Source organism: Aythya fuligula, chromosome 1, assembly GCF_009819795.1.
Source record: "Aythya fuligula isolate bAytFul2 chromosome 1, bAytFul2.pri, whole genome shotgun sequence".
Taxonomy (NCBI): Eukaryota; Metazoa; Chordata; class Aves; order Anseriformes; family Anatidae; genus Aythya; species Aythya fuligula.
Genome location: NC_045559.1, coordinates 182,364,060 through 182,387,500, shown reverse-complemented (window position 1 = coordinate 182,387,500; position 23,441 = coordinate 182,364,060). Strand labels below are relative to the sequence as shown.

Genomic DNA, 23,441 nt, shown 5'->3' with positions numbered 1-23,441 from the left:
ATGCTATCATCCTGCATACTAAATGAGGTAAAAGTCCTATGAAAAATATTATATGAGATCGTGCAGTAACTAACTATATCATGTTGCATGCATGCAATAAAATATAATCATGGATCTGACATTTCTAATTATTTATGGGGTGACACACTTTGAAACTAAATACTATTAGTCTAATAATATTTAGTGTTAAATAGCATTAACACTACTTAAATAATATGAGTCACAATTTGCATGTGATAACCTCTGATTTTGAAAAGGGAACAACACATTTTATACATTTCTCTGCAACATTTGTTTGTAGCTTCTTATACAATCCTGAACGTCAGCCCTTGAAAACTGAGTTCCATGTCAGCTATTAAGCCCCAGCCTTCCCATCGATTTTCCTCAGAAATAACATTCACTGATTTTGACAGAAAAGAGTCCAGATTTCCACCACACCATAGAGAGTTCTTCTTCCACGTGGAACATTAGGGGGAATGTCTGAGGAATGATTGCATGGTGATCTGAGGAGGCAGACATGGCTGGTTTTCTCTGCTGGCCGCTGTTCCTGCCTGTGGAGTGGTGGGCAGGGGGCTGCTGCTGGTGGGCAGTGTGTGACATGGTACTCTAGTGTCTGGTGATTATTACTTATTAAAGGTGCTTCCTTTTAATGTAAATTAGTACAATGAAAATACATTTTTACAAAGTTTATCTCTCTATGAAATTTAAACTTTCCTGGGGCAGACATGAAAATTTGTCCTAGCTGGAAAGTGTTTCCACTGAGTAATGGCACTGTGCTAGGAACAACTCAAGACAAAGCAAAAAACAACAACAACTAAAAAAAAAAAAAAAAAAAAAAAAAAAAAAAAAAAAAAAAAAAACAAAACAAAAAAAACCACCAAAAGTCACAATCTGAGAATTAGAAGTATCAGATAATGTAACATAGAGGGTTGCTGCCAGCTCTACCTGTCATGTATTGATTAACAGTAAGCTTGATATGTATGTTTACATAACACATTGTATTAAAGCTAGTATTTATTTATTTGTTTATTTTTAAATCAGAGATAGACCCTCTTCAGTGGTGCCCAGTGCCAGGACAGGAGGCAATGGGGAAAGCCGGGCACCCAGGAGGCTCCCTCTGAGCACCAGGCAGCACTGCTGTGCTGGGTCCTCTAGTGGCCTCCACCAGGGGCCTCCAGAGGAGCCTGCCAACCTCTACCAGTCTGTGATTCTGTACTTCATTTTCTTCTAACTGTATAATTAAAGTTAGTTCCCAGAGCTAGGAACCGAACCTCACCTGCTCTGATCAAAGGGAACAATAGAGTATAAAGGCAGGACTGTGATGTATTTTGGACAAAAACACATATAAAAAACTTTTTTAATGGAGAAAAAATCTTTTTACTACCAGTTGTTATTTACTACCAGTTGTTACCTTCTCTGAAGGTAGTGTTGGGAATGAAGGAATGAGTGTACCAGCAGGGTATATTAAATAAATTCTCAGTCAGCTAGTCTGGTAGAGGTGTAAGGAGAAACTGCATAATGCATTCAGACTTGAAAGTTCCAGTTCAGGCAGTGGTATCTGTAAACGATTCCAATAATGTCTGATAAAGGTATATTGATTGGATCAGACTCAACAGTAAGGCTGTCATCAGTTTCCTCTGTCTAATATTAGTCTCTTTCCATATGCTGAGCAACAGAGTGGCAATCCTTGAAGCCATTTTTAAACTAGTTAGTCGTGGCCTGTCTTTTCCCCAGTGAGACAACTTCATATCAGAAATGAGTGTGAAAAATTCTCCTCTCCTTTGAGAAATTAGTCATAATTCACACACAGAGTTCAGAATCTCATTTTGCCGATACAGCTTTTTAATCCCAAAATTTCCATTTTAGATATAAAGATAATTAGAACTAGTTGGAAAATGAGAAGATTGGAAGATTGCGTTTATGAAATTGTTTTCCCACTTTCATCAGTTTCTCTTGACAAATTAGCTAACTTATTTGACAAGCCCAAAAATTAATAATTAAAACCCTTGCAGCTAGGAGAAAGCCAGTAGCTGGGAAGAAAATTAGCTTGATATAAAGCTGAATGAAAGAAAAATATCTTTTTAGCTTTTCTCTCATGATATAATTCTGGTTTTTAATATTTGAAGGATTTCAAATATACCGAATAAGCCTGAACAGGAAATGTAATGATACCTATTATGTTTCTTCAGTTAACAAGAGATGGTAAGGCATAACTTAAGCATGAAATTGCAGGATGGAATTTACCTCCTAACTCTAAATTTCACTTACAGGCTCTGGAAAGTGAGTTTGTGTCATGTCAACTTCATCAGTGGATTGACCTTATATTTGGCTACAAGCAACGAGGACCAGAAGCAGTGCGTGCACTCAATGTTTTCCACTACCTAACATATGAAGGCTCTGTGAACCTGGACAGTATCACTGATCCTGTCCTCAGGGAGGTAGGTTCTTATGCCATTTCATTCTAAAAACTGCTGTCATCTAACAAGAAATGGTACTTTTTCCGTCTTTCACTGCTGCAGAAAATTGTGGTGTGTGATTCAGAACTTGGGGCCTAGGTGACTTCTGAAGCAAGTATTAATAAACTAGCAATAAAACAGATGTCCCAAAGTATTTTGTTTGCTTGGAATTACTAATATATTTTATGGTCAGTTATGATATGGAAAATTATAATGTAATATATTTTCTGTAATTTATATTCTGCTACATTTTATAATTTATTTTTATTAAGCTCACTTAATAGAGCCAAGAAACTAAACAGAAAAACTACATCACAGTCATAGGAAAAAATCTCACCTTTTCAGTCAGATAATATAGGAGAGAGTTTATATGTGAATAAGAAAATGTTTGCTAGATGGGCGATGGAAATGATTCAGATTACTCTTCTGTTAATCATGTAAAGCATAATCAAAATGTTGGCAAAATAGAAAGTGTTTGCTATTTGTTGTACATACAAACATTTATGTTTGTTTATATGTGTGTAATATATGCACGTGCGTAAATAGAGTGTGCATTTCAAATTTATCAGTAAATCTTAAGAAAATTTTTCTAGTTACCTTGATATAGGTTCCCCTCCAGTGACTGTATTTTTTTTTAGTAAGACTATTAATTTGAATGATTATTTCTCAAATATCATCCATTCGTTGGATAAAACAATTGAAATGAGGTGGAAAGTGTGAAGAAGCAACAGCTGCTAGATGAGTACTGCTGTGATGAAGCTGTACACACAATCTTCCATTCCCCCAGATAGCTACCATCTGCTGTATGTAAAACAGTAATAATTTATACATTGCCAGGCAAAGCATTATTGTTTGCTTGTTTGTTTGTTTGTTTTTACATCTTGGAGACAGAAATCTATGGATTTCAGAAAGAAATACATTCTAGGAAGCATTTACATTCGACTTCATATTGGGTTTTGTCATGTCGCTTTCTTTCTACCTGTGATGCTTTTAGAAGAGTAGAACTAAAAAACTCATTCAGACCCCTAGGCTGCTATAGCTGTATTTTCATCCCATGCACTGCAAAGTTTATATTTTATAAACAGTATTTGCTCAGTTTTACAAATGCATTAATCCTGCTGCCTCAAATATTTAGTGTTAACATCTACAATTTTTTTTCTGCATTTAAATCTGAGCATGAGAAGAGTCAAAAAGGTCCAAAACTATAGATACAAAGGAGCAATGTTTTTTTTTTTTTAAGTATAAAACAGGTGTCAAGCAGCATGAATACAAGGGATTTGCATGGCTTAAGGTTTTGATTTGCATGGGCAGACTCCTATGTCTTGACTTTAAAGGTCTGCTCCCACAGGGCAGCTTGTAGGATTGAGGTCTATCTGTCTGCCTGTGCACCTTATTTAACATCTTATGACATGATGAAACTCTTCAGCTCTCCTGTGGCTCTACTTACATGCATAACTTGTCATCAGAAATTTCAAGAAATTCATGGAGGATGTGTTTTTGTGCACTCACTTGTACATCTAACCCATGCCCTGTCAGTCACTAGCATATAAACCTCTTCTTAGGCTTTATTTATGCCAAGTAAACTTCTGAAAGCACAACTTTATCTTTGACACAAGTAAGATTAGTAAATAAAATGCATTGCTAGGAATGAGAAGATAAAATATCTAGAAAAAAAAATTGAATTCTCTGAATTTTAGTTTTATGCATATATATGAAGTTTTATGCACATATGTAAAAATAGTATATTTTCTCTATTTTCTCTTACAACAGAGCTCTGACAGTGGGGGTTTGTGGTTTGGTGGAAACAGGTTAAGTGTTTTTATTTGTTTTTAATTAGAAGTTATAACACACATGTAAATACAGACAGATTTAGAGCCTTTTTCTGTTTCTTTGGGCTCTGTTTATGAAAATAAAAAAAAAATTCTCCATCCAGTAATAAAGCATTTGACTTCTAGATGATCTAGTAGATCAAGTGTATATCGTCTGGTATATTTTTTCATTGACACGTTTTTTCTTATTCTTGCTTCTAGTAGATATTCCAGAAAATAAATTAAAAGCAAAAAGGATCTTTTAAAGCTTATGAAGACCACTTAGAAACACAGAAATGTAAAGATAGAGACACTAGATTCTATACAACTAATGAAAAAAATTGTTTAATGTTTTATGGTGGTAGGTGGTGCTGTCTGGTGTCTTGGAAGCATTAACTTAAAAATTGAGTTTTGCAGTTATCCAGGAAAAATCATATCTCAGCCTTCAAGTTCTCTTGATATTTATTTTCTAAATAAACTGGAACACTTCCTTGTTTTGTTACCCTGAAGATGGTGAATGTTCTCAATAAATTACACTGAAATAAGCAAATAAATACATGTTTATTGGTAGCTGCCTATGGCCACAGATATAGCAGTATCCTCTTCAATCTTGGGCCATAACTAATTTTATATGCAACTGAGTCCCAGCAGAACCTGTTCAGTGAAATGAGGCTCCAAATAAAACCTGAAATCCAGGTTTTTAGCTGATTGAAGGACATCATTTTAAAAGGTAGAACCTGGTGACCTATTCATGCTATACCTTGGCCTTTTTGCTTGACCCTTTTCTTGAGCACCTCACTGAGCCACTGAGGTGCTTAGTGGTTATTGCTCTTAGCTTTCTGTTAAGAATAATAAAGGTGTAATTTCAGTAGCCATCTGACTGGAGTGAAAATATATTTAATGATGATACAACTCATCCCTTCCATTACCCACATCTTTATCCCTCATGTGCAGGAGCCTTGAAAGAACTCTAATTTTTAACATTGCACAAATGCCCATCCTGTGCTGTTTTACCTTTTGACCTATATAGTATAAGAGAGTCTCTGGCTTGCTGTCTTTGTTTTCTATTTTGCAAATTCAGAATGGATGAAACAAGAACGGTGGGATTGCGTTTAATTTTAGATTACAGAAGTCTATGAAATCCCATACATCTGTCCCTGTAATAACTCTTTGGGAACTTAAGATATGCACTTGATGGGTAAAATAAACTGATTTCATTTAACACACTGATTTTGATTTTTCAAAAACCTTTGTCATTTTCTGGTAGCACAAAACAAAAACAACAACAAAAAAAGAAACAGTAAAATGGTAAAACAACAGCAAAATTAAAGCCTTAATTTAAATGCTCCACAGAACATATAAACCTGAATTTTGTTGTTTAGATCTTTAATGATTAGAAATTGGGAAATTCTCTGGGTCTGTCAGTTCTAGTAGCCTCTCTTAATCTACATAATGCAAAATTGTTTTCATATTGTAATAAAGAAGAGAAAAAATGTGTAGCAAAATAAGTATTCCTTAGGCCCAAAATTGATTTTTTTTTATTATTATTATTATTTCTTTTTATTTTTTTTAATTGCAACTGTTTGTTTATTTATTTATTTATTTATTTATTAACGTAAAAGCAGTGAGGTGAAAGCTAAAACTTGAAGAACAGCTTAAGGATATTGATTCATTCTTAGTTGACAGGTGAAATCATGGTTGCAGCACTAACCACAGCAATTACAGCATTAAAATGTCAAGAAATTAGAGGTCAGAATAACAGATAATTTTCTTCCTTTTGTCAGATTAAAAATTGACATTCTTTGACAGCACAGGATCTCTGGCTGAGAAAATTATGACAGCTTAACTCATCTTGTACTTGTAAAGCAGTAATTGATAATGAACTTTACCATGACAGTCTACTCCTGTGGAGAAACATGACAGAACATCCCTGGTACAAAGCCTGTATCTCTTTTTAATATGTAAACAGTAGTTATATTGGACGTTAGATGTTATTTGGAATTGTCTTTAGTGTTAGTTTACATCATAATCCAAGTCCATTGCACCGAACAGATTCTGCTGACTTCAGAGTGTTGATGCTGACTTCAGAATGTTAATGCATAAAGAATAATATCTGCAATTTATTGATTATTATTATTTAATAATAATATTGATTGCATTATTGATTTATTTCTTTAGGAAAATATAATTCCTCTTCTGTTTTTCTCCAGAATTTCTACAGATTTCAGGAGCCTCATTTTTTCCCAATTTCTGTTTATCTAAGTTGAAATGCCTAGAACAATGTTTATGCAATATTTTTGCATAAACCAAGCATCTGAATGCCTGGAAATCTGAACAATATAAAATCAAAAGTTGTCTTTTTTTTTTTTTTTTTTTTCAAGTTAGGAACTTGTATCTGCATGACACAAAGTGCTGTGGCTGAAAACAAACAGTATAGTCATACTGGTCATTAGGAATTGCAACAGAAGAGCTAAAATTATTTTTAACACACCTTATAAAACAAACTTAAAGTAACGTATTGGGAATGTTCAGATAGGGTATATTGGATTAAGCCTATATAATACCAAAAGTATACAGAATCATAGAATCTTAAGTATTGCCTCATGCAAAAGTAGTATTTCAGGTTTTTTTGTTTGTTTTGTTTTCTTTTCTTTTGTTTGTTTATTTATTTATTTATTTTTAAGACATTCATCTTGTTTGGGATTAGAAATGTTCCAAAAATTCAAGTGAAACATTATATTACACAGCTATTGGTTTGCTCTATGCTTTAGGCTAACTTCTTGTCTTCCTTATGTTCAATGTGAGCTGCAAATACAGCTAAGCTGTACAGCATGGTAACTATCCTGCAAGCATGCTGCACCTTCAGCAGAAGTTTACATTCCCCTAGTCCAACAGGGATTGTAAGCATGTAGGAAAGGAAGGCAGTGAGAAGTGACTGGGCTCAGATATTTGTTCTGAACAGCCACCTGTCAAAATACCTGAGCGTGCTTGCAACTCACACAGCAAATTGAAAAATTATTAAAATTGCTAGAGTTTGACAGCCAGTTGCTGAGCCTGTAAACTAATCCTAGGAGGACAGTTTTGCTGCCAGCTAACAGAGCATATGGCCTATGCAATATTTATTTCTTTGGTGGTGACTTGATATTTAGCATATTTAAATAAATTGAAAAGTCATAATGATGTGTTAGTCTTGCGGTGCTTTTCAGTACCCTCATTTCTGGGTTTTATTTTTCATATTATATTTTCTTCTGTTATCTCTTTCTTTGATCTGACAGGAATAACAAAGCATCCCTCTGGATCTGCTATAGTGAAATATGCCCACAGGAAGCAGAATAGATCACATCAGTTTTCACTTCTTTTTTTTTTTTTTTTTTCCTTCCTTTTTTCCTCTTCCTTGCTGAAACACTCTTTGCTACTACAGAGGGCTGACATGATAGGGCTGTCAAGACTCAGCAAGATAGATATATCTTTAACAAAGGGAGGGGGAATGTTAGCCTTTCCCTGGTGGCTGAACCTGGGAAATTTATGAGGAAAAAATTAACACGCCACTCTAATAGCACTATATAACACTTCCAAGGTAACACCAGGCCTTTTGACCATGTGCTTATTTTTGCTTTCACTCAGACTTATTCTTATTTATTCTTATTTCATTTGTAACTTGTTAGATCTTTCTCTGCCTAGTACTGTTTCTTTGATGTGACAGGAATATCAAAACCACCCCTATGGATCTGCTTGATTGAATTGTACCCACAGCACCGGCCACTTACATGTTCAGTTGTGCTTAATTGCCTCCATACAAGGAATGGTCTTAGCTTCCTCTCTAGGAGCAGCACTGGTTAGACATGAATATGGATAGCAGTGAAATAAGTAGGAAACTGCAAGCAGTATCAATATCCACTTCTTTCTAAGTGAATTGAAGGAATCTGTACAGCAGAACCACTCATTCAAGTAAAAAACCCTTATCAAAGTGAAAATTATTTTCTTGTATGTGAGGAGCTCCATTCTTCACTGAGAAATGCATATTTGCATACCTGCACTCACAAATATTGCCTTTTCCAGGGACACAAAACATTTTTTTTTTCCTGAATTTATACCCAGTTTTGGGGTATAAAAAAGCACTTTCATTAGCTGATAATATTTTTGTTTGCCTGTGAGTCTGTTCTGTATGAGTGAAGAGACCGTCAACAGAAAACTAAATATGTTTTTACATTTCACTCTGGAGTGTCTGCTTATAGACATTTTTATGTCTTCCCAGTGAGTTTCAGCACTCAGTATCCTCTTTTGTAAATGCAAAAGGAGAAGTCTTTACTTGCTGTTACTTTGTTCTGCTCACTGTCTGTAGATCAAGAAATACTGGAATGTTTTGAGGGTAAGATATTTATTTCTATAGGTAAAATTCCTGTAGAAGGTTCTGAATGCAGCAAGAGACACCTTAAATCAGAATACTCAGTAAGTGTAAATTGCATTGGATCACTTACCACATAGTCACTGCCTGATGTGTAGGCTTTTATTTTGAAATTAATGTGTGCTTTGTTTACCTGTTTTTCATTCAAGGGAAAGGGCATTCAGCAGTTGTATGCTGCAGAATAGATGAAAGATTCTAATTATACATCCAGTTTTGCTACGGAAAAACTTTTGGGGTGCACCTATCCCAAGTAACACAACTGTTAGTAATAAGGAGTCAGAAATCAGAATGTGATCCATAGAATTCCAGATGAAAAGTGTCCTTCCACAATGGTTAAAAATAATTAACAGATCATGATAGCTGTAGTTTATTTTAGTGAATCTGTTCTATCTGAGTTCATTACTATTTCTGGACCGTGCTGTTATATATTTAGAGTAATTCAGAATCTTTTAATAGTCAAGAAATTGCACAGTCTCTAGAAGTAAAACAAATTATGGTGTACAGGTGTTTTCTGGTCCACAGTGGCTTGTAATAAGGTATGAGATTTGTCTACTGGTCACTGTACTGGTGATTAAAAAGCTCAGCATCCAGAGCTAAGCATCTCCACATAACATATATTAGTAGTCATATAACAAGCATTCAAACTGAAGAACTGCAGATAACTTATGTAGCTGACAAGACTTCATCCAACCAGTTTAATAAATAACAGATCATTAATTAATCAAAAAAAATATCAGGGTGACTTAATAGTTTGTAGCTATCAGAAGATGTCTCAATCTACTTTGAGTAGCTGACCAGTTCTCATATACATTATATATTTCTATACATTTTTGTCAGAACATTCTGTAGTTTTACCTAGACTGAGTTTAGTGTTTTGCCCATATAAAAACACATCATTAGCCATAACCACTCTATTTTATTGCAGAAATATGAAAAATGCAGCTCTTGTATATGAAAATTTCTTCTTTATTGTCTGGTTCTTTTGTTTTTCTCCATATGGATGACAGGTACCAAGTACTGATTTTTAAAATTAGCAACAATCATTTTAACATACACTTAAAGTAATATTTTATGTGAGAGAGGCAGAGAGCAAGAGAGATGGAACAAGAGAATTGCTGCTGATGATTGTAACAGAAATAGCTGGAAGGGGCTTCTTTTTGCCTATTAGCACAGATTTCAGTTATAGTATGGTGTCATTACCTCAGCATAAATTTACTATTATTCAAAGCATTTCACACACATCAGTTTATTGGAACAGATAATACTCAGTCTAAGTATCTAGTCATTCACTAAAAACATGCAAAGCTGAGCTTCCTAAATGTTTTAAACATATTGATAATGTGTCTCTTTAATGCCATTTTCAAGTCTGGGTACAGTATATCTCTATTATTGTTTTCAATTTATGTCAAGAACAAAGTGAAGTTTTGAAGAATGTGTGCTTGGAAATACTCCAAACAGAATTATTTCTTTATAAGCTAAACCCTGAAAATAACTGAGAACATTTATTTTAAATGTAACAGTAAAAGCTACTTCCAAAACTGAAATTCTAATACACACTGACGCTTCATGAATACAGTACATGACAACTTTCAGTTTGTACTTTTACCATCTTCTCCATCAGTCCCATTTCAGCTTTTAGTTTTGAAGGTTTACCTGTTCTCTGAGATAGTTCTTGTGTCCTGCAGTGGATAAACTGATGGCTGGCAGATGTTTGGAGATATCAAAACCACCACATTTTTGGTAAAGGGTATGTGCTTTTCAAATCTCAAAGCACCTTCCTAGGGTGGGAACTAGGCAGAAGATTTGTGAAAGGTGAAGCTGAAAACAGAGAGAGAAGCTAGCTTTTTTCAGTTCCATACCTACAGTAATAATTCATAAGGTAAAAAATATTATCTTCATTGAAGTTTTTTTCATAAATCTGAGATAAAATAAATAAAAACACTAATGTTGAATTACCACATTCTTAATCTGATGCATTTTAATTCATTAACAAGTAAATATTGTACGTATGAGTTTTGCTTTTTTTTTTTGTATAGTTTTACATTTATGAAACATGAATAAAATATATATATGAGGTACTTTGCCTTACTTCCAACCATTACAAAAGTCTTCAGTGATCATGTTTTATAAAAATAACAAATGAGAAGGAAAAAACAAATACTAAAATGCATTCCTTAATGATTAAGTACCCTTTCCTGTTTTATTACTGCAAGTTTTCAGGAGGCCTGTTCTGTTTGCTTCTCTGTTTTCCTGTTTTTATTTTGTGTTTTTATACAGGGGATGATTTTAATTGTTAATAAGTAGAAATAAATATGTTGTGTGTGTTCTGTGTAATGGTTTTCTGGAACGTGTGTAAATTGTTTTTTATTTTTTTGTATTTTTTTTTCTGGTGGTAGAGATTACTCATTAGTTTAGCTATTAATAGCATTTATTTTCCACTACAACCATATTCTCCAGACTTGATCCTATACCTTCATTTATTTACTTCTACATCAAAAGACTTTGATGTCTCAGTAGTTCAAAAGATTACCTACTTATGATTATCTGAATTCTTGTCAACTACTAGCCACATTGCCGTGGGATATGAACGGTCACTAATAGACCCCCTTGGTCTTGGTTGAACTTCTTCTTGAATATGGTGTGTTATTCTATATGCCAGCTTACCAGAAGGATTTGAAAGAGTTCAGAGAAGAGCATTCTAGTGATGAGAGGACAGAGAAGAGTGATTTATGATCAGGGTTTCCAGGGCTTGGCAGGAAATAATGGAGTGAAAGGAGAAATGTAGCAGAAAGGCAGGAACACGGAAGGTTGCTCGTGCTAGCTCAGATAGGGACATTACTTGGTCTGATATCAATTAACATGACCAAGTTAATGTTACATGACCAAGTTCATAAAGAAAAAGTTAAGCTTAATGGCAGAGAAGTTTTCTAAAGTCTGTAGGCTATAGTTCTGTACAAATCTCATAAGAGCAATTGTAGAAGCCTTATTGAGGCCTCCTTGAGTTATTTCAAACAAGAATGGGCAAGCAGTTGTCAAATCTTTGTTAGGAAGAATGTCATATAGAATAACTGAAACTTTTCCATCTGTGTATTTTGATTTGTTGTGTTCTGCTACTGAAGATTTTGATTTGTTGTGTTCTGCATGAGCATAACAAGAACCCAAGTCCTTTGTTAGTAATTCTGCATCAGTCTGCACCTCTTATGATTGCATTAACTTCCAGCTCAAGTCATTTCATCTTTTTGTGTTGTTTGTTTTAATTCAGTTTTCAATTTTTGACAAGTAATTGTTTATATAGGAATTCATTTTAATAATGGATACATTTTTCAAGTCACACAGTTTAGCTGTTTGATGCTCTTCATTGTTCTGGAATATTGGATATTTGGTCTCTGCTGACTTTCATAGACTAAAGTCATTCAGTGAACAAATGTGTTCAGTAGATGTGCTAAGTAGCTTCCATTTATAGATTACTACCAGCCATTACTATAGATTACTACCAGCCATAGCTTACTGCACTTTCTACAACCAAAGCTAGTTGCATGTAATTTAGACCAAGTCCCAAAAATTAATTCTTGGCCTAAATATTCACATTCCTTTTTTATTTTTTCTTCTCTCTTACATTTCCAATTTTGTCAGCATTTCACACACATAAAAAAAGCATGTAGTAGTTTTACAAAAATTGAACAAATGTGTGAGCCTTTCCTAAGGTGCAAAGAGGACCACAATAAGGAGGGAAATGTAACTGAAGTGGAAGAAGATTCAGCAAATAACCTGAGACATTTGTCATAAAGCAGATATAAATTCAGTTAATGGACAGAAAAATAAAGTAAGAGGTAGAGAAATTTAAGAATATTTGTTTTTTAAAAAATCACTCCCTCTCCAAATAAACTTGTTATGCAGAAACTTTATACACATTTATTGTTGATTTTAAAGATTTTAACTGTGATTTTTTAAAGCTCACAGTTCAGCTTTTAAAATAAAAAGTGTAGTTAAAACCAGCTGTAAGCATGCACTGTTAAAGCTCCTAGCCACCAAGAAAAAAAAGTAATGAGAAAAGAGTGGATGAAATTTCAAAGTTTTAATGAAACCTCCTGCTGATATTACTGTTGCATTTTTATGGATAGGATACCTATGCTTAAGGGCCTCTGTGCTCCTAAAATGACAATTAAAAACATATAGTGTGTCTTAAACAAAGCCAAAGGCAAGGACAGCTAATAAATAGTATTAAACCTGATGTGGTCCCCAACAAATTCTCCCTTCTAATGGCATACAGTAAAATTTTGCAAATACATAAGAGGCAGAGCACTGTTCAGATGACATCAGTCTCCCTGAAAACCACGGGAAGTGGCCCAATGCTACTTCCTTGGCTCCACTCCCAATTACTCCCTAAAGCACTTAAATAGTCTACGGTACTTGGGGTTTTATTCTTGTCCCAGCTAATTCTTTCTTTCATTTCAGCAGCTGCACAGGTGCCAGCAAATCCAGGCTCTTTCTGCTCCTCTGACCTTTCCTGGCTAGCTGAAGTCAAGAGCCACTTGAAAGTCAAAGGTCCTTCAGATATATTCACTCTCCCAGTTTCCTCAGAAATACCACTGCTTTTTTCACTTCATGCATTGGCCTGTTGAGAGCTGTGAGTGGAGGTCAGGTAGACCACTTCTACTTCCCAGAGAGGGCTGCAGAATAAGGATTCTGATTAATATAATTGGTGATTTTTCAGTGATGCTTGAGTCTGATTTTTTTTAATTGATCCTATATAAAAAGAAAACAAAAAAAAAATCTTTATTTTCTTTCCCCTCAGAATAAAGCTGTGTGTGTGCTCTAGCATTTAACTGACCAAGACAGGGTGAGCAGCCTAGAACTAAAAGAAATACAAATGAAAGAAATGGAATTGCTTGAGATGATGGGCATTACACAACCCTGTCTTCTTATGGAGAGGAAGAGAAAGACGCTGAGAAAGACCAAGACAGTGGGAAAGTGTGAACAAAAGAGAGGAATGGGACAGTCAGGACATTTTGAGCTGTTGGCATGGGGAAGGAGGAAGGGAAAAGGCTAGGTAGGTGATATTGGGAGCCTTATAGAAGCAGAACTCATCATATGGTTGTTAATGCAGAGAAATGATGTTTGCAGCATTTATGAGATTTATGAGATTTTTTTAGTCCTGACATTTGTAACTTCTTATTTTCAACAGTGAATTCACTGAGATATTATATTATATAGTTAGGCATTTCTAAACAACAAAAAGAGGGTTTTATATTAAGTACTTGTATAATTTAAGTCTTGTAAAGTTGAGCAGATTTCTAAATTCAGTGGATGGTGTTTTGAAAAATACTACTGACAATTTTTAGCCTATCATAACTGAAACTTCAGGCTTTCTGGCTGTTACTCATTGTTTTTCACATGTGGAAACAATTTTAGCATCCCAGACAGCAGCAGTAATTTTTTTTAGGATGCCTGTAAATTTTAGTGACTGCCAACTATGGGATGCTAATGACAGTTTTCATATAATTATTTTATTCCTTTCCTTCCTCTTTTTTAGACTTTGAAAATTTGTAGTGCTTCCAGACAAAAAAAAAAAAAAAAAAAAAAGCTACATTTAAAAATTCAGATGATTTTTTCTTTCTTACTCAAAGAAATGTAAACTATTTATTTCCATGTTATACAAGCCTTGAAGTAACGTTTCATTAGTGGAGGCAATGTGTTTGGGTTTCTAGGAGCCTTTTCAGAAAAGACTGTTGATGTCATAAGTTTACTCTGTCTAAAAAAAAGAAATAAAAAAATGTTTCCATCCCAAAGATCTAAAAACATAAATTAAAATTTTAGTATCCTCAGTTGTATTTCATATGAAAAAGAAATTAGTTAAAGGATGTCATAAGGGAGAAGAAGACAAGGATAGCTTCAAGAGGGGCTTTGGAAGTAACAATTTCTTGGAACTTGAATCAAACTCAGAAAGAAAGAAACACTTTGGCCGTAATAAAAGATGATGTTCTAAATAAGACCTTGCAAAGAACTGAGTGCAGGCTCTCTATTAGTAACAGGATTTATACAACAGGAGGCACATTGAGCAACAGAACTGGTTTGGTTTGTTTTGCTAGATAGGACACATCTGCAATTCTGTGTGTTGTGATGCTTTGATTACCATCACATAAATGAGTAATACAAAGGAGTAATATCAACAGGGAAATTCTATGTTGCAGGTGTACATTTTAGTAATTTGCATTGCAGAATCAAGATGTCAAAGAGGAGCTGGTTCCATAGACTTAAACACCAGATGGGAAACATCATCTAGATTGGCCTCTCACCCAACAAATCACATAGAGCTTTTGTCCATGCAGCCTTTTGAATGTAACCATAAGTGTTGATGCTTGAATAACAAAAAGAAGATATGGAAGCGTTTCATCACATAGGTACAGTTTGAGTGATAAGAAATTATTTCAGTCCCCTTAAATATTTATCATCCAAAACCTACAAATATTCTTGTTTTAAATGAAATGAGGGAATGTCTTCAGAAAAGATAACATTGTTTGTGAGATCAAGAGGAGTGCTTGTTTCTGAAGTTAAACATTAGGTAACAATAGGACAATTTCAGGACAATTATCAGTCATATAAAAATAAAAAATCCTGACTGACCAGGTTTCAAAACTAACTGTTTTTGACATGATTACATGTTTAATGAATTATTTTATCATGGTGTTACGTCTCTCGCAAAAGTAACTTAGCAGTAAAATCTTTTCTAATGCATTGTACTCAGCAACTTAATGATCAAAGAAAGCAACATTCTCTTTTATAAACTTAATACAGACTCGGGAGAATGATGACAGAGCAATGATTTCATTTGGCATGACATCAATGAACACACAAGAGTTTCAGTAAATGTTACCAGTCTGAATGGGACAGGAATGATTACTAACATGGCCATAAGAAATACAATAGCTCAACTGAAGAAAATAATGACATAGAATTAGAATATAGAATAGAAATAATGACATAGAATTAGAATAATAAGAAAAATCATTATTTAAAAGAGAAAGAAATTAAAATAGTTTTGAATTAAATTGTAAACAAAATTATAAAAAATGTATGACTTTTTTCATTTGCAGCTGATGATCAGAGTTTTGCACAGCAGAGCCAAAGGGATCTCCCTGTCTGTCTTGTGTGCAGTCAAACAGCAGGGAAGAAAAGGCAGCAAAATTGCCATCAGCTGGGAGCAAAACCCGCAGTTTGAAAAATTATCGCAACCATAAAAAGAAAGTGAGCAGTGTGGCCTGAGGAGCCCCTATAAGAACATAGACCTTGTCAGAGGAATTGGGAGTTAAAGCTGTTGGCTTCAGAGCATAATAGAGTTTGCTGTAGTTTTTAGTGTAATTTAATGAGAGAATTTCATTATAGCAGTGGTAAACTCCATTGTTCCAGGCAGAGTTAGAAGGATACAAGATACAGGGGAGAGTGAAAAACTACAGAAAGTTGCTTTTTCCTTCTTCTATAGCTAGGACTTTTCAGTGTAAGGAAGTTTTCCACGGCTTTTAAGGGAATGGGCAACTGCTGGAGAGGAAAGGGAGGTTTTGCATTCAGATATGAAAGAGCCTCAGAAACACTGGCTTGCACAGGAGAGCATGCCTGAAAGAATAAGGGACACTCTCACCTAAACCTGCCATGGCTGTGACATAGCCATCTTTATGCTATTTTTACTTTACCTTCTTTGTTTCCGTTTGTGAGGTTTAGTGATTTTTGTTTTCCTGTTTCCAATGTCTTTAACTAAATGCCTGCTTATGCTGGCAGAGTGTTGAAAGGTTTTTGTATCATGTAAGGCATAGCAGACTGCCGGGGACAAGAACTGGAGAACTGTGAAAGTAAAAGAGGGAAGAAGTATCACAGTCAGTAGTTTAATAAGGTAGGTATGAAAAGTCAGTGCTCCCAGAAACAAATAAAGTCACAGATGGGACTCATGCCTATTAAGAGGATGGGAGATCTTAACTTTAACAATTTCCTTCTTTTCGTATTACTGCATCCTCTTCGCAGAGGAATGAGAAAAAAAGATAGGGGTTGTGCTGACTCTGGGAAGGGATTAAAGTCAGCTCCAAGTTACTGGTCTTCTGATGGGAAGCCATTTAATTGTACACAGGATCCAGTGAGATACCTCCTGTGTGGGGAAGGAGCTTAAGGTTGCTCCTCTCCATTGTTAAATTAATAAAGTAGTGACCAGCAGAGAAAATCCATTTCTGTGGCCATCTTTCAGTCCCTTGAGTATCCTGATTAAATAACTAACTGTATCAAAGCCTCCAGACTAGTTGAGTCACTGCTTGTCTTTAAACGACAGCACTTCTTTCCTTCAAGCATACCGTAATAAAATGGAAATCAATACTCTTAACCTAACTTACCCAAAGTCCTGAAGATATTGATGTCATTTAACAGCTGTAAATGCAAATAAATAAGCAGTATCTAACACTGCTAGTATAAAACAATAACATTTGCTAGGTGCTTATGCTACCCACCAAAGAGCTGTCAATCATGTTTGTTGAGAAGAAGACAATGCTTGGGGCTGCTGAGTGCACTGGCTCCATGGGCAGAAGAGGCTGTCAGGAAAGCTTGTGTTTGCTTGGATGCAGAAATGAAACAAACTTTCAGGAAAGACATATTTGGACGAATATGGCTGTGGTGCATATCTCAAATGAAGGAATATAGATTTTGGTTCTTTGTTGGGCTCAGTCTCCATGCACAGGTGAAAATGATTTGCAGAAAAACCTGACTGTTGTATGTTTGAGGAGTGAAACATACCAGGGTTATGGAAATAAACAATAAAAGAATTAATATGTAAAAAGGGAATAAAAATATAGAGAAACAGTATATATTTTTTAAAGTTTGACTTATGGTACTAATCAATGAAGATGAACAAAACAAAGCCCGCTCACATAGGAATAAAAGCATTGTCTTACTATCTGCAATGCAGTCTGCTTGTTGGAGTTTCTTTCTTCTCATCTGTTCTTAAATAAATCAAAGTGCTCCTTTTTTTATGGTCCTTGTGCGGTCACCATGAACCTCTCATAGCAAAGCAGAGTTCATAAATAAGATGAACCATTAATACGGTCCTTTGTTGTTTTACTGGCATTTCTAAATAACCTTTAGGAAGAAATATGTTAAAAACAAACTCACATTCTCACATTTTCATTTAGAGTATGTGAACTGGTTTCTAGGGTAAAGGGGCGGTGTGCTCCAGGGCTCCCACTGACCAAACTCAGTCACCACTGGGGGTCCACAGCCCCCACTGGAACCAGCCTGGTGGGAAAACCCTGCAGTGGGCATGGTTTCAGTATAGGATTCTTACTAATGAGTTTTTGTGCTGCTTGTTGTGGGAGACATTGCCTTTGACCACTAAGAAATAATTCTCTTAAACCTAAAGAAATTTATTGTTTGCATTATTTAATGGCACACTTGATTTGTGTTTCTTTCAACCTGCATTATTAAATAGAAGGAAAAAATTTAAATAAATAAATAAACAAATAAAAGCACCACAATTCAGTAGACTTTATAAACAAAGAAGACATATCTATCTCTTAATTCCTTGGGAAACTGACACTAGGGACTGATCCTCCAGGCTACAGAGGAGCATTCCAGTATATTTATGAATGTGCAATCTGCCTTTAAACATAAAAAAATGGAACACAATAATTTACTTTGAGGCAAACACATTTACGATATTATTCATTGAAACTAAGATTAGTATGAGTAGTATCATTCATAAAACTGGATTTTATTTTATTTTTTTTGAATTGATGTCTAGTTCAAAATTGTATGTAAACATAGAATATGAGTCTCTACATATTACATGTCCAATAGTAAATCCTATGAAATGTATTTTCCTTGATTGCATAAATTAGGATGTATGAGATGTACTCACTTTAAACTTTGAATTCCCATCTAGTTTGCAGATGTTTTTCTTTCCTTGTTTGGATTATGATTATTAAGTAATAGTCTGAGGCCCATTTTATCTTTCTGCAATACATGATCATATCCAAACAGATACTCCCTGAAGTGTCTGGAGTACAAATCTCATTTTACGTGTATTAAAAACAGTAGGGAATCTCAAATCAGCTCACTAAATAGCTTTCCTGAAACACCTTATTAAGAAAGTGAAAACTAATATAATTGCCATTTTGCTGTTCCAAAAGTGTTAAATCTGGCAGCCACTGAATTCCAAGCTTATTATGTTTGTACATGAAGGACATTTGAAGGTGAAATGAGAATAAACTTCATTTTATTAAAATGTGCATTAAATTGACTAGAATGTGTGTTTCAGGGAGTGGTGTAGCACTTTGCACATGATACTCAAGAGAAAATGGGAGAGAAGAAATTGATTAATTAGGCTAAAATGTTTAAGACAAATAAATCTGTAGTTTGATGATTTACAGTTCAAGAAAAACTGTGGTGTACACTTACCAGTTTTAAGATTAATTTCACATACAGCTAGAGTCCTCTTGTAAACAAATCAATGCATTACATTATTATTCACAGATCTGTTCTGTACCTGCTTTTCATTTCATGTCAAGTGATCTGATAGGACAGAGCATTAGAAATACCCTTGGGCCAGTCACTTTATCTCTGTATGCTTATGTTTATCTTCTTTGTAAGTTTTGACAAGGTTTTTCTGTCCTTTTTAAGTGTTTTGAAATCTAGAGAGCAGTAACAGTTGTAGCTGTGTGCAGCTGTGGGCTTATGCAGTCTGTACTCTCAGTGTAGTAGTTGAACATTACGGATATTTTTAAAGAAACATTGTTCACTTTCTTTAAAACTTCCAAGAGTTGTCAGTTTTACAAATGGTATTTTTGCAAGAAAAAGATAACTTTACTGATCATAGGGTGAGAGAGAGGGGGTTGTCCTCATAAGTGCAAGCCAGCAAAATAATTCAATATTCCCTGAATATCAAGGTCTTAATTCTTCATTTGTTCTGACTACAGGAGTTGGAATTAACTTAAATGTTTTAAAGAGTAGGCACGTAAAGTACATACGTGAATATGTGCCAGGACATCTTCAGCTGTAAAATAACAGTTGTTTTTGACAGCTATGTTTGAAGTGTCCACCTGAAAAATTCATGCCAGTTTATTATTGTATTCTGCTCATCTTTCTCTTCCCTTGTTACTATCATAAATCTACCTGGAATGGAAGGCAAAGCCAGAGAAGTTAACGTGTGCAGAATTTATAGCCTAACAATTAGAATTTGCCAAGACTGGACAACATGAAAGTAAATGTGTAAATTAGAATTAGGCTGCATTAAAAAAAAAAAAAAAAAAAAAAAAGAATAAAATTAATAATTCATTTCAGTGTGCCTGTAAGAGGACAGAAGTATCATTTATGGGATCGTTTAAAGGGTGATAGGGGAAGATCTGGGTTTTGTTTGGTATTGCTGCCAAATATAATTCACACTCTTATTTCAACACAGAATTCTTTTAAAAATTAAAGGAATAACCTTGATAATTATTTGGGGGAAAAAAAAAATACTTTTCTCAAAATACTATTGGCAGATCTGTGTGTAGACATGTATTAAGCAATGCCTAATATTGTTGATATTAGTCATCATCATTTTGAAATTGAAATTCACAAGCAACTATAATTCACTTATAAGAAAACTTATGACTAAGAAAATCAGTTACAGAGTACTGAACGTAATAGAAAATACTACTGTAATTTGAGCTGCATTTTTTTTTCCTGTAAAAAAAGTGTCAGCATGAGTGAAGGTTTCTACATAGCATGTAAATAGGGACTGTTCATATGCTGCTGCAGTATAGGTGTGTACAAACATACACACATATGCCCACACAAATACATTGATTTTGTATGAAATCACTGTGATTTAAATTCATCAGTAAATGATGTTAATGAAAAACTGAGATGCTCACCAGTTCCTCTGTGCCTGATAGACTAAAGCCTGCCCTGAATTAGTCAACAAGCAAAAAATGTTCAATACCAGGATAGTTACATCATCAAATGTGCTAGGCTACAAACCATGGAAGTCCTTCCCTACTGGACTTTGAAATAAGTTTCTTTTTTTGTCAAACATTTCTTAACTGTATTCCATTATACCTGTCAATCTAGGTCATCAGAAATGGTAAACACTAGTGACCTGTCAGGAAATCTCTCTCTAACAGCTGTTCTGGCTTCTATGCTGTGGAGTGCAGGAAAGCACAATTTGGTTTGTATGAATTACAAAATAAGTAGATTGAAAGGATTCTCCAGCATAATGAAGTATTTATTGTGTTTCTTACCATTTCATGTCTGAAAGAAATAACATAATTTACTAAGTCGTGTTTTTATTATTTTTTTTTTTCATATTTCCTGTACAGTAGCAAATGAAAAATTCATAAAGCTCACTAGAAAAATCTTAAGGGTCGATGTGCAGGGCACAGCGTATATGTAGGTACATAATGCATAGTGTACTTCAAAATCCACCAGTTTTGTTTTCTATGAATGTTTTATTCTTGAATTCACAAAATCAAATGAAATAGTACCTGTTTGAAAAGTAAGTGTTCTTAAGCAGTATTGCTTTTACAAGCAGCAATCTTTTGCCAGAGTTTTTAAGAATGTATCTCAAATATATCTGTGTTTGAATGAACTGTTTCTGTAGTGGAAACCTCACAGTTGGACTGTACTCTACTCCTTAATGAGTTACTCTATATTTATTCTGAAAGTAGCTCGAAGCCTCAAAGAATAAATTGGAATTACTGTTTTCACTTCAAAACTGTGAAGCCTGAAAGCCCATAAAAAAGTTACAACAAAATTAAGCACAAAATAAATACTTGATGAATGAATGCAACTTGGAAAGATTTTTACAGTAGCCTCAATGTGCCAGGCAAGATTTGTTTCTGGTATTTTTGTTGTTGTTGTTGTTTTAACTTGCTAATGTTGTTATTGAAATAGTGATTATTTTGCTATTATTGTATTTTACACATGAATTTTTCTTCTCAGTTTGCTTTTTTTTTCCCCCATTTAAGATTCCAGAGGCTTATTTTATTAGAGATCCTCATACTTTCCTCCTTACAAAGGACTTTATTAAGGTATATGTGTTCTTTTTAGTGAAAAAAAAAAAAAAAAAAAAGCGCTCTCAAGACCTGAACTGCATGTCCTCACAGGTTAACATTTTCACATATAATGCCAGTTACTGGAAATGAGACTGGTTAGTTGGGTAACTGAAGCATGCTTGAAAGCAGAAGCAGAGCTTGTCTACAAAATACTAACACTTGGCTGAGTCTGCAGCCTGGGAGGAGAGCACCGGGTGAATTTTCTGGACTTTTTTCATGGCTGACTTGGGATATGCCTGCACTGTCACAGAGTGAGTTGACCTCTCTCCTTGATGCATATTGCTCATGACAGTCCCTCTCCCTTCCCTGCAGGCCATGGAGGCGCAGATCCAGAACTTTGGACAGACGCCATCGCAGTTGCTCATTGAGCCCCATCCACCTCGGAGCTCTGCCATGCACCTGGTGAGACATAGCTGCTAGCTGGGAATTCATTCACTTTGAACGCAAGGATTCTTTATAGGTCTTCAAATACCTGTTTAAGCAACACTTTAATGCCCTCCATTGCCCATACAGCTGTACTTGCTTCTTGTGGCGGAAATAGCTCACAATGCTCTTGCAGAGCAAGGTAGAATTTGAGGAGCTTTAGCTTCCTTTAGTACTGACTTTCCTGTTTAATACAGTGTTAAAAGGCCCTATCTTCATAAACATACATTTCATAAATACATATTTACATTCTTATTTCTACAAGTAATGGGAATGACTGCAGGCTTTTCTTACAGTGAGCATGTTTTGTTTTGTTTTGTTTTAAAGGAGATATTGTTAGGGAGTGACTTATGAACAATACTTGCTCGACAGAAATGAAGTAATGGAGTTCAGATTGTGCTGGAATCCTCCTGCCCTTGGAAGAATACAATGTATATTTCTAATTTCAATTTGAACTTCAAAATTAATTCCCAACACATTCGCATGTGCTTCATGTGAATAACTATACAAAATAGCCAGACTGAAAGAGACATATCTTTGCCCCTCAGTGCCTTTGATTAAATGCTTAAAGCTAGATATTTTATTTTAAGCTTTGTAAATGAAGAGTAATACATACAGTAATTTCAATTGTTTCATCAATCTACAGGGAAATCACTCTCTCTGTTTGCAGACTATCATAGTGGGAATTGATCTGGAAATGTTAGCTATATTATTACAATATGTAGATGTTAAAAGTGCATTATATTGAATAACAATTTAAAGTGACAAACAAAAAGAAAGTACTATTTGAACTTATAAAAATAATTCTATTTGTTATAACAATGGTTGAAAAACACTAACATTAAAAACAATACTTTGTATAATCTCACTTATGATAACAGTGCTACTGTCTGTGAAAAGAACACGTCTTCTGTAGAATCATCAAATTGATTTATAATTGCTTAAAGACTCCCTATGCTTTTCACAGAATTAAAGTGTCTGCTTATGTTTGGAAATGGTGTATTTCATATTGAGAATTCATTAAGAAAAAGTTAAATATCTGAAAAAAAAATCTAAATCTGAAAATTTGAGTCCCTCTTAAAATTTCTTTTTTTCAACCACTGTAGTTTATAGCATTTACACTTATGATTTACCAATAGATGAACTGACTCTTTTATTTGACTCATATCTCTGTTATATGGATACTAACTGTTGTTTCATTTTATATTCGATTGTACATTAATTAATGCTAACAGTCATTTTGTGTCCTGTAATGATAACCTGGTGGACCCTTACCATCCCTATT

General features: G+C 34.6%; 1 protein-coding gene across 2 annotated transcripts in view; it reads left to right on the top strand.

The window, feature by feature from the left end:
* NBEA (neurobeachin) overlaps positions 1–23,441 on the top strand; it is a 514,417-nt gene that overhangs the window by 464,299 nt on the left and 26,677 nt on the right. For both annotated transcript variants that reach the window (XM_032190243.1, XM_032190252.1), the window contains exons 49-50: positions 2,271–2,438; positions 22,046–22,135. In XM_032190243.1, the coding sequence (XP_032046134.1) occupies positions 2,271–2,438; positions 22,046–22,135 (258 nt within the window). The remainder of the gene's footprint in view (positions 1–2,270; positions 2,439–22,045; positions 22,136–23,441) is intronic.